The sequence below is a fragment of the Colias croceus genome, chromosome 14 (assembly GCF_905220415.1).
Source record: "Colias croceus chromosome 14, ilColCroc2.1".
NCBI classification, from domain to species: domain Eukaryota; kingdom Metazoa; phylum Arthropoda; class Insecta; order Lepidoptera; family Pieridae; genus Colias; species Colias croceus.
Genome location: NC_059550.1, coordinates 2,959,547 through 2,978,148, shown reverse-complemented (window position 1 = coordinate 2,978,148; position 18,602 = coordinate 2,959,547). Strand labels below are relative to the sequence as shown.

General features: G+C 32.1%; 2 protein-coding genes across 3 annotated transcripts in view; one reads left to right on the top strand and one right to left on the bottom strand.

Annotated features, from left to right (window-relative positions):
* The window catches only part of LOC123697617 (connectin-like), a 63,836-nt gene that overhangs the window by 32,261 nt on the left and 12,973 nt on the right, over nucleotides 1–18,602 (top strand). The window contains exon 2 of the mRNA XM_045644160.1: nucleotides 15,021–16,079. Within this exon, the coding sequence (XP_045500116.1) occupies nucleotides 15,038–16,079 (1,042 nt within the window). The 5' untranslated portion in view covers nucleotides 15,021–15,037. The remainder of the gene's footprint in view (nucleotides 1–15,020; nucleotides 16,080–18,602) is intronic.
* On the bottom strand, nucleotides 2,377–4,545 carry LOC123697618. Of its 2 annotated transcripts, none has more exons than XM_045644162.1 (2): nucleotides 3,902–4,545; nucleotides 2,377–3,488 (listed from the first exon to the last, which is right to left on the bottom strand). In XM_045644162.1, the coding sequence occupies exons 1-2, from the start codon at nucleotides 4,353–4,355 to the stop codon at nucleotides 3,433–3,435; spliced, it is 510 nt and encodes a 169-aa protein (XP_045500118.1). In that variant the 5' UTR covers nucleotides 4,356–4,545; the 3' UTR covers nucleotides 2,377–3,432. The 2 variants fall into 2 exon arrangements, with proteins under 2 accessions (XP_045500118.1, XP_045500117.1); XM_045644161.1 differs by having other exon boundaries at nucleotides 3,902–4,539.

Genomic DNA, 18,602 nt, shown 5'->3' with positions numbered 1-18,602 from the left:
TCTAAAGGTAAGTTTTTTTTACTTTCCGCTACTCATAATATAAATTGATACCTGGTTTTACGAAAGGGCACTATCTTACTTGAAAGGAAAATAAAGCTTTAATAACATAACAAGAAAATTCCATTCATAGATAAGAAACGTATGATACCAATTTTTTTCAACATCGCGTAAAAATAATTACGATATTATATGGCAACATACGCTTCATAAAAACAGGCAAAAACAAAACTTATTATCATAACACTTAGGTTTAATTTAGCGTAATAACAGGAAAAAAGGTTAGATTGTTGAAACAAGTACGTAACTTATCCTTTATCTTTTACGATTTAATTTTATAGTACCCTCAATATTTTTAAGGATATCTAAATATCTTTACGTCGATAGGCTTTGAATAGGTTTCTCTTTTATTATTATGGAGCTTTCAATGAAATATTATGTCTCAAAATGTGCTTTATATAAATACAAGCTGCTCGCCCCGACTTCATGCATATAATTTTTTTTAATACATTTTTTGCATTTATTCCTGTCAAAGTAGAGAAAAATCTAACAAACGAAAAATCACTGAAATCCGTTCACCCGTTATTGAGTAATAAATGGTGTAAGTTGTAACCAACAAGAGATATTTTAACATAGGTATTATATTTAATGTATTTTACCCAATGTAATACAGTTAACTGTAATGTTGTCAGTATAAGATTTCGCTGAATATCATCATCTTTGAGAATATTCTATGTAATTTCACCGAACACTAACACCGGAAGAGCTTCCTTTTATGTTCGTATCGCCTTTTCTCATGACGAAAATGCAATTTAATAGATATTCTCTGTAGTTCGCATCAGCGTTGTTGTAGGTACCTATGAATAATACCCGCGCTAATCTAAGGAACTATTCGTCCGATTTGAAAAATTATCTCGGTGTTAAATAGCCCATTTATCGAGGAATGCTATTGTGTGCTAGTGTGTGTGATGATAATATAATATAGCCTATATATCATCACTCTAAGACCAACAGGAGCGGAGCACCAATCGAGAATGTTTCTAAATCGGGGGGTTCTCTATGCGTGATGTCCTTTACCTACGCGGGCGAAGCCGCGGGCGGAAAGCTAGTTTCTCTAATAAAATATAATGTAGAAAAGAGCAGAAGCAATAACAGTAACGTATAAATGGAGTTACAACCAATACCATTGAAAGTATTAACGTTAAAGGCGGAAAACTTTTCAATTTTACAATTTAGCACATTTATTAGAGCCAACAAAGAATTTTATTTTCTAGCGTAAATTTTCAATTTAAAATTTAGGCACGTCCCCGGCATTTATCTTTCATGCTCACAGTAAAACATATTTTCTCGCGTTCCATTTGATTGAGAATTCTACTTTAAAGTTCCTTAAATTTATTTCGCAAAGAGCTTTTATGCGATGTTGTGTTTTGTGTAAAGCGATGATTTACGGGAACATTTGCGTTATTTCTTTCAGAGTTGTAAATTAAATTATTTCATAACTTAGAAGATACTGAAATAACGTAAATTATATTAGAAAAAAGAAAATGCGAGCATTTAATTCGTTAGTTATCTTATTATGGTTTCTTAAAGTAGTTATTGGGCTTAATATTGAAATACTAGCTGTGCCCCGCGGTTTTACCCGCAGTGCTCCGTTCCTGTTGGTCTTAGCATGATGATATATATACTATAGCCTTCCTCGATAAATGGGCTATCTTACACCGAACGAATTTTTCAAATCGGACCAGTATTTCCTGAGATTAGCGCGTTCAAACATACAAACTCTTCAGCTTTATATCTTCTTAATATATATATATCTCGTGTCACAATGTTTGTTTTCAATGGACTCCTAAACCACTTAACCGATTATAATAAAATTCGCACACCATGTGCAGTTCGATCCAACTCGAGAGACAGGATAGTTTAAATTTCAAATCGTTTTAGAGAAAGCGGGCGAAGCCGCGGGTGGTAAGCTAGTTATTAGTATATATTTCTAAATTTAAAGAAAATTCAACTTCCACGAAGTCAGCAGTTCGTATCAAAATTGTTTTATCACAATGCCATGTTAAATGGTACTTACAAAAGCTTAGCATTACACGAAACTTTAATTATTACAAGCATTCAATCTTGATCACACCGTCGGTAAATTTATTTTAATAATGCTTATAAATTTACGGTTGTTTTTTTATTTATATGGGCTAGGCTTGTGCACGCGAACAAATCCGTGGTCTTTCTGAATACTAAATTATGTCGCCAATTTCTCGTTCTTAGGGTTTATTTTTAAAAGTTTAATTAGGAACAGTTTTAATCGAAATTCGTTTGGCAAGTCAGGAATATATTTAGATATATAGATGTGGGGATGGTGTAAATAAAAAGCCAAAATCGCCCAATCGATTTATTTCCCAGACACCGGTTACATATCAAAAATACATTTCAACAATCCTCCATTACCTCGTATCAAAAAACACAAAGTCAAGTCATAGACAACATAGATCGTTCTACAGTCTACAGATAACATGTCCACAGATTAAATAATAGAAAAACACAGACTAAAAATAAAACTAGTAATCATGAAATACATCTTAATATTTTATCCTATTCCCACACGGTCATCCTGCAGAATCATCTGTCCCAGATGAGTCAACAGTCGTAGATGATCAATATGGTAAGTAGACAATGGTAAATCACCTTTATCTATTACATGTAGAAATCCTTCCTTCTTTCCTCTTTTATTTGAATTAAGTATACATTCCACGCAATTATCAATGTTTGTTTTAATCTTTTCTTTTAAATTCTCCATATAATAATTTCTATTTATTAATTCCTCAGTTTTAACACAACCAAAATGTCCGTTTTCATGATGTTTTCTTATAATTTCATTTTTCATTTTCTTAGGTACAACCATTAATTTATTTCCATCCTTAATCTTCCATAACATTCCATTCTTCTTTTTTGCAAGCACAATTGGACTAGCATAATCAGACTTACTTGTTTTTATTATTCCTTCATCAAGCCATTCTTTAATCTGTTTGTCAACAATGTTAAGCTCCAAAGGTGACAATCGTCGTGGATTCTGATAAACTGGTACATCATCGGTTAATAATATTTTAAGTTTTACATTTGATTCTTTAGTACATCTTTTGGGGTTATATTCTTTTATAATATTCTGTATTTTATTCTTATATTCTTTGTTTTCAATATTTGTGATATCTTCATTTTCATTCTCTAGCATTGTAAGGTGTAATATTCTTGTTGCAGTGATAGTTCCAGATTTAAAATTGATTTCTACTTCTTTCAGTACAGGATTTCCTAATATAATGTTGACAGGGATAGCGCCATCATCAACAACATAAAATAAAGTTTCAAAATAACAATCATCAATTTCAATTTTTGCTGTGAAAGATCCTTTTGTATAAATTTCCTTTTCAGCTATTCCAGTTAAAGTTTCTGTTGTTCCTGAACTATAAGATAACAATTTTTCACCTTGAATCTTCCTAAAATAAGACATAATTATTAAATTAGCATCGCTTCCGGTATCAATCAGGGCTTCTACATCAATATTATTTATTTTCAGCTTCTTGAAAGGTCTCACATCAATATTATTTTTAGTTGACATAATTTCCAAACTCTTTTTTATACTTTTAGAACATTCAGTTGATTTATGGCCAAACAAGTTGCATTTAAAACATTTAATGCCTTTAGTACAATTAGGCGACTCATGATCTAAATCTCCACAATTGAAACATCTCTTTACTCGTAGTGTTTTTTGAATTTTCATGCCAATGGACTTTGATACTGAATTACTTTGAATCTTATTAGGTGAATATGATTTTTTCTTAATTTCTGAATAAATGTCTTATTTCTTTCTGAATTCTAGCGCCATATAAAATATTTTTGTTGGACTCACTGTCTTTAATACCGTCGATGACATATTCCATCAGGGCTTCATCTTCAACATTCCCAAGTACTGCAAGTTCCTTCATATGTAAAAAATATTGCTGATGAGTCTCATTCATCTTCATCCGGCGAGTTGAAAGTCTCTTGTGAACAGTTGCACTGTTCAACTTCTTACCAAATTCCTCACGGAGCTCAGACTTAAGTGTATCCCACGTGGTGGTCCCACTTAGTGAACGTAAAAATAGCTTGGCGGTTCCCGCGAGAAGCCGCTTCGAAAATATGAGTTTTTCTATTTCGCCCCATTGCATTAAAGAGGAAATATCTTCAAAATCTTTTACGAATGTTTCGATGCCATAGGCATCATCACCCGAAAATGGCGTCATTGATTTCTCTAAGTCATTGAAGGAAATACGCGGCGATGGTTCACCACAATCATCATCATCTTTTACTCGTTTCGGCGGCATGTTGAATAATGTAAATAAAAAGTTTTATAGTCTTCAAGTCGTAATCGTATAATCATAAGCTTCTTTAAATCTTAGTCTTCGTTCGTAATTCGTAAATTCTTAATCAGGTTAAATCACCGGCATCATAGTCTTCGTCTGTTTTTTCTTTATTCCACCATCCCGTATCCCGGACGAGCTCCCAAATTATGTGGGGATGGTGTAAATAAAAAGCCAAAATCGCCCAATCGATTTATTTCCCAGACACCGGTTACATATCAAAAATACATTTCAACAATCCTCCATTACCTCGTATCAAAAAACACAAAGTCAAGTCATAGACAACATAGATCGTTCTACAGTCTACAGATAACATGTCCACAGATTAAATAATAGAAAAACACAGACTAAAAATAAAACTAGTAATCATGAAATACATCTTAATATTTTATCCTATTCCCACATAGATATATTTTTACACCATGCTAAGACTATTTTGATTTTCCAGTTATGATCATCCAATTAAACGTTTCTTCAATCAAGTGTAGTGTAAGTATACTATGATACATCCATACTATGCTGCTGCTACTGCGAAAGTAACTCTGTCTGTTGGTATGGAGATATTTTGATACCCGAGAAAGGACATAGTCTACCTTTTATTGCGAAATATGTACCACGAGCGAAGCCGGGGCGGACCACTAGTAAATAATATAATATATTATCTCAAATATATTTTTGAGAGCGGCCTTTGACTGCTATATACCTTTTGATTCTTTTTCACTGTGTTTTTCACAAATACTTGACCAAAGAGGCGGTATGAAATAACAATTCGGGGATTAATATAACGTAAAGGATGTTTAACACTATCCCAAGTAAATAAAATTCGGTATTGTATTTGTATATTTAATATGCCGATATAAATTGCTGAAATAATTGATATATTTTATTTATTCAATCTGTGTACGTATTACTTAAGCGGATGATTGGTTTTTTAATTTACTTACAAGCTTTTCACCCCGGTTCTGCCTGGGTCGACTTTTTTGACTGAATTAAAAAAAATATCCTTTTCCAAGAGAAGACTTACAAACCAAAAATAAACAAATAATCAACTTTCTTGTGTATTGATTGTTGTGACTAACAAGATTCTCTTTTATACTTAAACCAATCATATCGCTTCATTTAGTTTGACGTTTGAAGCGATACTTCTTGTAATTTACCTAATTTACAAACACATTCCTCGCTACACATCCTCGCACATTATTAGTGGAAAAGCACCTTAATAATCAAATAATACTATAGTACCACAGTATTACAATATAAATAATATTGTAATATGTACTGTGATAGTACACTGTTATATAACCTTTTATTACCTACCAACATACATCGACTATCAACCACTAGGCAGCATTACATGCAATAACCATGTTCTATCGTCTATGCCTAAAAGACCATGCAGGTAATAAGTGGTTTGCAATCGATTTAATCTTCATACATAATATAGGTTTGGTTATCGTTGGTGTAAGAATATTCTTTGTTATAATATGGATATACTATCCGCTATTTTTGTTGCTGTTTCATAGAGGCTTGATTGGCAAATTATACATCCTCTTATTACCACAACTATCTAAAGAAATTATTTACGATCGCACTTTTAATATACTTAATGTTAATTTTTAAATTAAATTTAAATATCATTTGTTTTCGTCATTGTCCTGTAATTGAATCATTTTAAACTTTTATCATGTTTCTTTATATTATAAACGTTATGAAATAAAAAATGTGTGCGTGTACACACGTATGAAGTGAAACTTCTTTATGACCTTATTTTGCAAAAGTGACTATGTGCAACTTTACAGAAATACGTCAAATCACGCGTGGTAGGGATAAGAAAAAGATGGCGCGTACCGGAAAAATGTCACGCGTAACGAAAAAATGTTACACTAAATTTTTTTGCAACCCCGATATAAAGAAGTTTCACTTCAATTAATTATTAAGCTTTTTCTAAAACTAATTAAAATACCAACACCGGCTTTTCTGCACTGCATTGCTCTTTTTACAAAAGAGGTTTCACAGAAATCGCTTGAACCTACAATCTTGAGGCACAAGGGTAATCAACTGCTTGCTGACTAGCAGTCTTGGCCGGGTTAAGCAGGTCTAGATTTCAACAAACTTCCACATTGCTATCATAAATCAAATAGTTTGTACTGTTTGACTACTAGTTTCGGACTTGTTAGAACTTTGTGCGGTGTTTTTCGTGGTGTTTATTTAGAGTGGTTTTTTAATGATGTTGTCTTTGTTTTATTTTGCTTTGGACAATAAAACCTAGGTAGATATGTACTCTATTAATCATATATGTTTTGTTTTAGTATCTGTAAATAGTTTTTTTCTGCCAGTCGCTAATTCAGAATTACAACAACAATATTTAGAACAATGAGAGACATTTAAGTACATTTGTTTGTCTTTTTTACAATCCTAAAAGGAAACAAAAGCCATGTTTCCGTAATGGAAATGAAAGAGTGGGAAAATTGCCCTATAAAAGATAAGCCAGTTTATTTTCCATCATATTATGAATATATTTTAAAGTTAAAAATATCAATATATTTTTTATGTTTATCCAGTCTTCCGACATAAAAGCCGTCGATATTTTACGTACAGTCATAATGCATAACACCGTGTGCACTTAATCGTAACTGACCTTTCGCCCATACCTCGTAAAGGTCAATTGCTATGGGGTCCATGTTAAATATTCACGTCCGTCACATGTAAGGTATGACCTTTTTACATGAAAACTTTTTAGCGTTTTTAATTTAAGGTCATTGAGCTTTGTAGAGGCTTATTTAAAAGACCTAAGAATATGCTCGATTCTTTTCGGATTCCAATTTTTAAACCACCTAGAATAATTTTTACTATAGCAAAACAGAATTTTAGAATACACAGTGCTTTAAGCAGTACCTAATAATAATACCATTTTCTTGGAACTATTTAACATAAACAGTTATGTATTCCTTATAATTAAGTAAATATTGTATAACATGCAATGTTTAATTTCATCGTAAAAAATATTTCACGCTTCATCTATTTCTATAAACGCTGCAATTCTTAAATGCTATTTGCACTTTCTTTCAAACTGTATTAAAAGTTGAATTTTGTGACTTCTTTTCAATAAAATATCGTAGAACTTTGAATATCGTAGAAAAATGAACTCAAATAAAAATTCGTCAGAATTTGGATTCGTAAAATGAAGTGTTTTTCTTTCAAGTTATTTTAGAAAATAGTCGTAAAATTATCTTTATATGCTTATCTATTTTGACAGATTTGAGCATTTTTTGTTCATTTTAACTTAATTAATAAGTACAAAAAGATTTACAAAAAGATTTCCTTTTGTGCTAAAACTAGACAAATACAAATACAAACTGTTTTCATGTTCTCGAAATGATAATGTTATTATAGTACTGCTGATAAGAACCGAAGAATATTCTGAACATGTTTAACCGTATGGTAATTGTTATATTATGTAACAGTTTCTTATTAGTCAACCATTTTGTTTCCGAATTTGTAATGCAAATGATGTAGGAAAATAGTTCTGTATTTAATTATTACATAATATGTAAAAGGCAACATGTGTATTGTGTGTGTCTATTTAATGAAATACCTATACACATTTTATTTCTATCTAGTGAAAATTACGGACAATTTTCTTGACGACGCGGTTGGCGCAGTGGTAAAGTAACTGCCTACTGAGCCGACGGTCCCGGGTTCGATCCCCGGTCAGGGCAAATATTTGTGTGATGAACTCAATTATTTGTTCTTGGGTCTGGGTGTTATTATCTATATATGTATTTATTAAATATTATATTTATCGTCGCCTAGTACCCACAACACAAGCCTTAATTGAGCTTACTGTGGGACTAGGTCGATTTGTGTAATAATGTCCTATAATATATTTTATTTATTTATTATTTATTATTTTCTATATTCCCCCTGTCTTCTATTCTAATATTAAGTACTATTCATAATATTCTTCTATACATCTTTTTCATCTTGACCTAAATAATGTCCATTTTGTTTATATTAAAATGCAAGTTTAAAATCCCATATTCAAATGTTAAGGTCATTAGTAAGTGTAATAGCAAAGCAAAACCCGCCAGCACTATTTATCTAGCACATTTCCTAAACATTTAGCAAGTTAACATTAAGCTGGCCCTTATTCAACGTCATTTGGTGCAAATACACCTCTATTTTGGTAGCAAAATTCACATGTAGTGTGAATAGGAATTGCCGCAGTAGGTTAATTGATTCAGCCTAGTTACGTCCGAACTATTTTGTGCCTATTTACTTGTACGTCCATTTGGTGAGAGGTTTTTATGAATGGCGAAGGTAACAAAAATGTACGTACACCCGAAATCCGTGAAAACCACTTATTTAGTACGTCTGTATTATTTTTGATACATTTGGTGAATGTTAAAGCCTTATTGGGACAGACGGAGCAGAAAGTTGGTAATGTTTTTGTTAAGTGCTTAACACACACAAAAACGATTCCAAAAAAGGTATGACATTAAGGTGAAACATTATCAAGTATTTTTTCAAAATTAACATTAAAACTTAGTTTTTTTTCTAAATTTAAAAATAATTTAAAATACATAAATGGATTCTCATTTTCACAATTATTATTTCTTCAATCGAAATTTCACTATAGAAAATTTTACACTTTCAATAGTTTGTAACAATACAATGAGTTAACATCGTTGTATGAAATGCTCCCGATATAATTCTCAATGATACCAACTAAATGTAATACAAACCCACTTATCGCGTACTCGCAATAAAATTTCACATCGTATTTTATCAAAGCACTTGTTCCATAACACAATAACCGCATGTAATGTTCCGACAAGTTTTAGCCTCGTTTATGTATTTAGTACGGAATCTATTCTTATGGGGCTCTGTATTTTGAAGCCCCAATATACTAAATATGTCATGGGGCTCCATATTTCAAAATAGAAGACGCTTTTCAAGCACTTTCCACTTGGACGAGGCTTAGAATTATTAATGGTTTTAAAGCTCTAGAACTTCTGAAATATAAACGAACTAAATCATTCATTTTAAAAAGCAGACGAAACATTTTTAACTTGAATCGTTTGTGTAGTTATTTTATATATCACATCATCATCACATTCATATTCAATATTCTCCGCATCATTTTAATAATTCGTTTCTACTTTAAAATGCCACAATTGTATAAAATATCCTTAGGGCCCCAAGTTAACCAGGAATATATTTGCTTACGTGTAACCCCGTCCCTGTTCTTATGTCTATTAAGTGAATTTTGTCTAAAAGCAGGCACGTTCTTTGACGTAAATATCTTATCGAAACTTATATTATGGTGGAGAGCTTAATGTACCGATCAATATTGTAGAGAGAATAGTTTACTGTGGTTGATTTTAAAATGATTGTTGTTGTTTTTTTACTTGTGAATAAGACTCGAGGGGTTTCCTTTATGTCTTTATGTCTTGTACATAGCTCAATTAATCAAGAAGAAAATTTCCTTCTGTTCGATCGTAAGGAACCTTTTCGTTGTTTCAATTAGGTCGATAATTAAGTCGAAGATAGCTATGAATGAAGAAATTTTATATACAATTTTAATACATAAAAGCATAAAATGTGTTATTTATAAATAACTAATTATTGTAAAATATTCTTATAGAAAAAGGAAACCACAATACCAGTGATATAAGCCTTCAAAAGTTCCTTCTTTACTTATTCGTAGACGTAAATCAAGCCGCAAGACGCTATCGTGATAAAAGTTTGAAGACAAGATAGCTGTAGTTCATTTTGTCCGTCTTTTTGTGTATTTAGTTTGACTTTTTAAAAAATCGATTAATATGGCGTATTTTTTATTATCACATTTATTTGTAAGAGGTCGTTCTATACGTAGTGTAGCTATAGTTAATTTCGGTTTGTGTTCCTGCAATACAAAGGTTTTTCTTTTCGCTTCGAGCTTAAGAAATATTAATATAAAAATAATTATTACCTTCATTGTAGTTATTGAAAGAAAATGTAAGTTTTAATTATTAAAGTTCGATAAAATATGGCATTGTGTTGAGTCTGAATAATAGATATTCTTTGAGATTCAACAATATTCACACTTAGATTTTTCTAATAAAATAATAGTCATTAAAATAAAAAGCTTTATAGATCTCATTGTGTCCAATTAGTGACCGAAATTCTAGAGACCTTCGAATAGACATAAAGTTTTACAGCTTTTATAATTCACAAAGCGTCCTAATAAATTTGTTTAACGTAGGATCAACCGTGCGGTCCATTTGCTGAATAAATTATTTACTTTTAAACCGAAACGGCGCAAAATTAATTGCTCTGTGGAATACGTGATGAATTTTTTAACGGTATTGCAATGAGGTGTATTCAATAATTCATATTCGATTTGTTTCTAGCCTTGACCGGCAGTTGCTACCACATGTACATTGGTCTGCATTAATAAATACTAGGATCGCCCCGTGGCCGTGGTCGTAATTCGACCTTCTAACTGCTCTCACCTGCGTTCCAACTTCCACTACACGTATCGCAATGAAACGTACATTCGACAAATCTTGTATCCGGTATCGTAATAGGAAAACAGCTTTATATAATATATCACGACACGTGGATAAAACATCTGACAATATACAGGAGAAGACGCTTTTGAATATTATACATAGGTTGGTAAGATATTCAGCTTTCATAATATATGTATGAAAATATAGGTAAGTTACATTTAATTTCGTCACAATGATTGTACTGTGTTTTATGTACAATATGGATGTGTAATGTGTATAAGTACAAGAAAAAGAATATACTCCTACATATACTGTAGGAGTATATTATTTTTCTAGATTTATTTATTCTTAAAGGGAATTTGACTATATAAGGGCTGATTTTTCAATCCTTGGTTAAAACTTATTCATCGAATAACGTATTAAACTACCATTTCAAAAATGTATTCTAATTGTCCGTATATGACCGTTACAGGTGACATTTTAAAATGTTCCTGTAATACTTTATTGGACGGATAAATTTTAACCAAGGATTGAAAAATCGGCCCTAAATGTCATATTAGTTTTGATAAAGAGACACAGTCTCGAAAATATAAATAAAACACGTCGAATCAATCATTGTATGTACTACGGCGTTGATATCATTTTACGTACAAATTGAAACATACTTGAAACTCATTGAGGTTGAGAAACTGCTATTTTATTCAATAGACACGCTACAATACCAAGAAATGAATATGTAACATGACAGCACGTAAATATCTTTATGAAAACCAAAACCTAAGCTGTCTGGATAGAAAACACCAGTCATTTTCTTTGTTACTCGAGCCTTGTCTTGTCGAGTTGATATTTGCGAATCCATACTAATATTATAAATGCGAAAGTAACTCTGTCTGTCTGTCTGTTACTCAATCACGCCTAAACTACTGAACCAATTTTCATGAAATTTGGTATGGAGATATTTTGATACCCGAGAAAGGACATAGGCTACATTTTATCCCGGGAAAATAACGCAATCCCGGAAATCCCACGGGAACGGGAACTACGCGGGTTTTTCTTTGACTGCGCGGGCGAAGCCGCGGGCGGAAACCTAGTAGCATATAAGTCTCTACTTATTGGCTTACTGAATTTAATCATCTGCCTTCTAAAGATTTGACCGTATATCTTCTAGTTATGATTTGATTCCAATAATTACTTTTGTTGTCTTTAGAGTTAGGTATTCCCGCATCCCACCTATTATAATATTGGAACTGATTCTGCTTTACAATACGTTTAAAGTCAAAAACACAAATTTAATACATTATAAGCAATATTTTCTAATGCAAGTAACATTTTTATTTGAAAACCACAACAAATTATGGATATTTTAGCTGAAATGAGATGTATTCGTGAATGAGGTTGAATGCTATTAAGAGTAAGGGTTGGATAATGATAATAGCTCCATTATCGTTTGAAGGTGATAATGCATTATTATTTTATATTTCCTTCAAGTTCTAATTTTATTAAAAATACGATATTTTTTTGGGAAGAAAAATATTTGATGATTGGAGTTAAGAGCAATACTTATTTATTATTTTTTCGCAAACAAACAGATTTTGATTGGGAGAGCCTACCTACACAAATTATTGAAACTTATTATATTGTTTATATTTATTTGATAATAATTTTGTTGAATGGATAAAATCAAGAACCGATTTTACATGTTATTTTGACCTTTTTAAAGCTATTTTATTCTTGATTGATACAGAATTATTAAAGTAACATTCAAACGAAGCGTCGGATGTTTGCTAGTTCTTGTATAGCATAAGAAGTACACGTATATTACCTCAGTAGAGTTTAGAATATTGTGTGCGGATTATGGCGTAGAACCAACACACATGACTGGCGAAACATAAGTATTTTGCGTCTGCGTCTTTGTTATATCTTTTTCATTTTATTTCGTTCTCTTTGTTTGATTATTGTTCTACTTTTAATTTATGATTGTATGATAAGTGTTTTTGTGTGATTTGTTTTAATGAATATTGTTGGTACGTTTTTTATTTAAGTACCTATCTATGTTAGAAGATTTCCGGCATTTAAAAATGTTTTTAGTAGATTAAACTGTATGTTTTTACTTTAAAGTTTAAACGGATAATTTAAACCATTTTACATTTATCGAGGATCGATGACAAAACATATTAATTATATTAGTTTGTAATATTATTAAGCCGTGTTTTTATTAAAGGTATTTATTTAACTCTATTGAGACATTGTTTTTGTATAACATAAAGCAAACGGGGTATAGAGAAACCTATTTTTTACCGAATAAATGTTTGCGTTTGAAGTAGGGCGTAATGTTTCATGTTTTATGTATAAGACATTTTACTAGAAAGGGGGAGTTGTAGTGATATTAACTATTAAGTGTTGAGTTCCCTCGTTTATCTTTTGAAACGTGATCACATTGCCTTTACTTCAAGCCTTTACTCCAATTTACGGATGAGAAGAACGACATTTTACATCTTTTATTATACAATATTTAAAAATGTGTAAGCATGGCCATCTAATTTTCTTCATGAAAGGCCGAAGAAATAACGAGAAAGAACTGAAATAAAACTTCAACGTTGCTTTAAAGGCAAGAGAAGAAATATTGCTTTGCTTTTTAATGGCGTTCAGTTCGCTTTGTTTGGAATAAATCGTCTAAGAGAGAATCCTTACCTCTTTGTACCTACTGAATAACATTTTAAATTTAGTTTTATATTGTAAAAATATGATTTTACCGTGCTGCCTGGTAGCAAGAACGTTGACTGTATTGTGTTTGTTTTTTCGCGCACGAAGCACGGTTGTTTTCACGTCGTCTATCGTTGAAATGTTTTATAAGGTTTTATAAATACTTATGTGCTATGTGGTAGTTAGTTAAGCTAAAATGTATTGTTATAATTATGAATACGAATAAATAAATAAATATATTGTGGGGCATAATATTATTGGGTTCTTTGTCCCCAATGAAGTATTTGCAACGATTTTGTACTATAGAAACTAGCCCCATGCCTCCCAAGGGTGACAGCAATTTACTTTCAATTAGCTTTAACACAAGGCTGTTTAAAAAATACCACGAGCCATAGCCAATAGATTCATAGAGACACATACTTGTGAAAATATGTTAAACAACAACAGAGCCTCTGCAGCTATATTTAACGAAATATGCGCATTCATAATTCTGATATAAGTTGTTATCTATAACAAAGAATGTCCCGTCCACATAACACAAATGTTAATTTAAAACATCAGTTATACGTTCATACATTGTTCACAGTTGTTCGCGTACAGTAAGCTCTTATAATTTAGCTTGTTACCCTCGATCGTACGGTTCGCAGTAACCGCGGCAAGCACGATGTACCATCATAAATACTCGTGAACATTTTTCCTCAGTTAAAATGTAGTTTTAACAATGCAAATCCCGACCGAACTTTTAATCCGCTACCGAACTTCCCCGCGCCGACTTCGCTTTAAAATCCCTAAATCCCACTGTGAAATATATGATTTTGTCACGAAATAACGCAAATTGGTCGGAACGACTTAATTAGGTTAATACCTGTTGATGATGATTAACAAACATGTAGTGAATATTCATTCAAACATCGGCAATGCGACGTAATGAATATTAATGGCGTCCTCATAAATTACAAATATGACCTTCGCTTATTTTGTAATTATTTCGCACCTGTCCCTCTTTAACGACCCTAATGTTTAATAAAGTAAATACCATGGAACACGCAAGGATTGAGTACGTAATTACATATTAATAGCAGTACCTCGCTAACGGAACTTATGTTTATGCAACTCACTCGAACTCCATACACGGAGACTACATTGAATAAATTTAGAAAATGTGTAGCAAAAATACGTAACATTTATGCTACTTAGAAATTCAACAATTCAAGCTTTTCGTCGAACATAAAAAGGCGCATTAAAGTCGGCCGGTAACACTCTGCAGTAAAGTGCGAACATACCCATTGCATATAAGTTGGAGTATAAACGAAAAACTTTAGACATTTTTACACGTATTTAGGACACTAGTGTTTTTACATTAGTGTTCTCATTAAAAGTACTTTTAACATTTATATTATGTTTAAAATCTGTGTTTCCATTGTTTCAGATTGTGGCACGTGTATAATGGAGCAAATGACAAAATATTTAATTATCATCGCTTCCTTATTGACCGTCAAACCGACAGAGAGCAAAAACGATACGAAGCCCAAAATAGACCGACGTTATTACCAAATGCCAATTTTCATTAACGTCTGTGACATCGTGGACCGTAGATCAAAAGTGCACTGCTACTGCGATAGTAACAAACTGAAATTGGCGACCAGAGCTGACTGCTGGATATTCAGTGGCGGTTTAACGGAAGATGATGCAATTTGGCCTAGTTTTTCCTCACAATCTGAAATAGAGCACCTAATGTTCAACGTTCGGACCGATGACGCATTAACTTTTATACCGGCGAAGGCTATAGTTAGACTGGATAAACTGAAATACCTTTCGATTCAATTCGGCACGATTAAGCGAATTCCTCCTTACGCTTTCACGAATTCCTCTACGGTGAGACAGATCGTTTTGAAGTCGAACAAAATAACAAACTTGGACAAGCATTCGTTTTCACAGCTGATGATGCTGTCCAATCTCAGTTTAGACGATAACCTCATATCGGAATTGAAGCGAGACGTGTTTTTCAACCTTCCTAATTTACACGTTCTACATTTATCGAACAATAATTTAAGTCTGCTACACGAAGGCTGTTTCAAGCACTTAAATAATCTAATCGAGCTGCGCCTTGACGTGAACTACATATCAGTCGTTACTAAGGAAATGTTGGAGGGGCTCGAGAATTTATCGAGATTAAATTTAAGGAACAACAAGTTGACAATGATTGGTAACTTGGCTTTCAGCGAGTTGTGGGGTTTAAAAGAATTGATGCTGGACAATAATGCGATCGAGTATATATCGGAAAGAGCGTTTGGGGGCCTGATTCAGTTAAGAAAGTTGACACTGTCTGGTAACAAATTGACGTCGTTCTACGAGGATATCCTCGAGGATATAAGGAGTCTTATCGTCCTGGATTTGAGGGATAATCTGTTGACGACAATATCGTACGAAACGATCAGGCCTGTAGTTGAAAATGATAAGTCACTGTCTTCAGTTGTTTACTTGGATGGTACGTATTACATCTTTACTTGTATTTTCCAATACATACGTACCTATCTAGATAAAATAAAAGTTCAGTAAATATGATACGATTTTAAAGGTACATTTTTTAAATTTGTAAATGTATTATATGCATTACATTTAATTGCTACAGTAATTACCCTGATAAGAGAATCCATATTCTATTTCATATTTATAAATTATAATATCGGAAACAATGAATCTGTTTCAAAATAAGCGTATAATGGCGCAATTTAATAGCATGATACCATACAATACTTATTAAATGATTATCAAAGGTATTACGTCACAAATTGATGTAAAACTTTTAGATCTAATTAAAAAGCCTTGCTCCAAAGGTGCAAGCAATGTGGAACGCTAGTAATCTTTCGTTAAGCAAAGTTGGGTTAGTTAGCAAATTAGTTTACTTGCAAAATTTAACATGCAATCGCTTAAAATAAACTTGGCATACGTTTTTTTTTATTTAAATATTTGTTATGAACACTCCGGTTATATTTTGTTCAATAAAATAAATGAATCTACTGTTTTTATTGAATTGAGAAAAATGTAAATAAATTATTGCTTGTAGTAGTAATCATGAAGTCTGAAGTCATATTATAATAGTCCTAAAATGTAGATCCCACAACAACTTTATATGAATTAACTATTTTGCCAAGATTATATTAATTCGTTATTTTATAGAGATTTCATTACATCCAACACCAATACATTTGTATAACGCATGACAAACAGCCATTACATTTACAAAATATCACCAGGCTGAGCCTAAAAACGAGAAATAAAGCATCTAATAAAAAACTAATAAAAATGTGCGGTGATAAAACGTAAAAAGACGTAAAACGGTCGCATGTGCCAATCGCGCTTGACGCTTTTCTTTAATCAGAATGATCGAACGTTACCGCCTATTACAGCAATACATAAAGACTAAAATATATCAAGAGGCATCTTGATACGCGAATAATGCTTTTATTCGTCACGTTATAGCCGAAATGCGTAAATCAGGCGTCTTCTCACAGAATTGTACCTATATTTCGCAAGGGCAGCGATAAATTCGGCCGTTTCCATCGAGGAATGCCATTTTATTTGCAAACATTCCCGCTTGTTTATTAGGTACTCTATAGCACCATTTTGTAAGCTCGTATAGACTTTTGTTTTATATTATTCATGAGTGGGATTTCGGTTGTTTTATTCCCGGTATTGAAAATAAAACTGTGGTTTGTGTTTTGTGCGTTTTGCTTTGTTACGGTTGGCATATTTTTATTGTGTCGTCATGTTATCATAAATCATTATTTTTTATATTATATTTTTAGATATTTTTTAAAATGCTCATACTGCATACTATAGCAGAAAATAGCTCTCTCTCTTTCATAAAATATAGGAATAAGTAAGATATATCGTATGTAAAGAACTTTACGCTTCCTCAGAAAATATACAGAAGCAGAAAATGTATATTATTTCTTGAATTCGTTTACGGCTATCGTTATAAGTTGGGATTTCAAATCGTTGGTATAACAACTATTGTTCATATTTTTTATTGTAATGAGCACTTTGAATTCAGTATATTTGGCAGTGGTACAGATCTCGCATACCTATTCAAATCACGGGTGTTCTTTTTTGTGCCTTTTGTATTTAACCATTATCTACCTGGATGCCTAGGTCTAGATTTTAACCACGTTACCATTACATGTTTAGTTTCTTTTGCTTATTAGGTATTCATATCTTCGGAAAGGTAGAGTGATTTATCATTCAAACTCAAACTCAAACACAGAAATTTATTTACGAACTTCTAAAAGTTCTTTTTAATCGTCGTCATAACATACTTTTACAATTTACTAGTTGTTCTTTTAAAATCATGTCAATTTTACATTTTAATTAAGGTACACCAACATCTATTAACCTATTAAGGTACCTACTTGTTAAGAAAATCCCTTTTAATTCATAAATACATCCTTCATAAATACATAATACCCAAGTAATAACTTTAATATACATATAAACAATGAAGGTAAAATCAGAGCTATTCCCGAAGTTATTGATCGTTTCCTTGTAATTTTGTTAAGTGCTCGTTCACTGTTATGTGCAATAAATCAGATATAACGATTGGTGCATTCTAAGTCTCATATTAATTGGAATAATTTAATTAACTATTGAAGGTCTTTGGGAATGTGCAGATATATTATTTTGATATCAGATTTATATTATGACTAGCTGCGCCCTGCGGTTTCACCCGCATTGCTCCGCTCCTGTTGGTTTTAGCGAGATGATAAATAGCCTTCTTCGATAAATGGGCGATCTAACACCGAAAGAATTTTTCAAGTTGGACTAATAATTCCTGAGATTAGCGCGTTCAAACACACAAACTTTAGCTTTATAATATTATAGTATAGATGTTGCCTTTGATATCAGATTTATTTGATGCTTCCAATATCTTCGATTTTTCGGCGCATTTATCTTGCCTCTTTCATAATATTAGTACTAACATTTGTTCTCCACAGAACTCCATTAAGATATA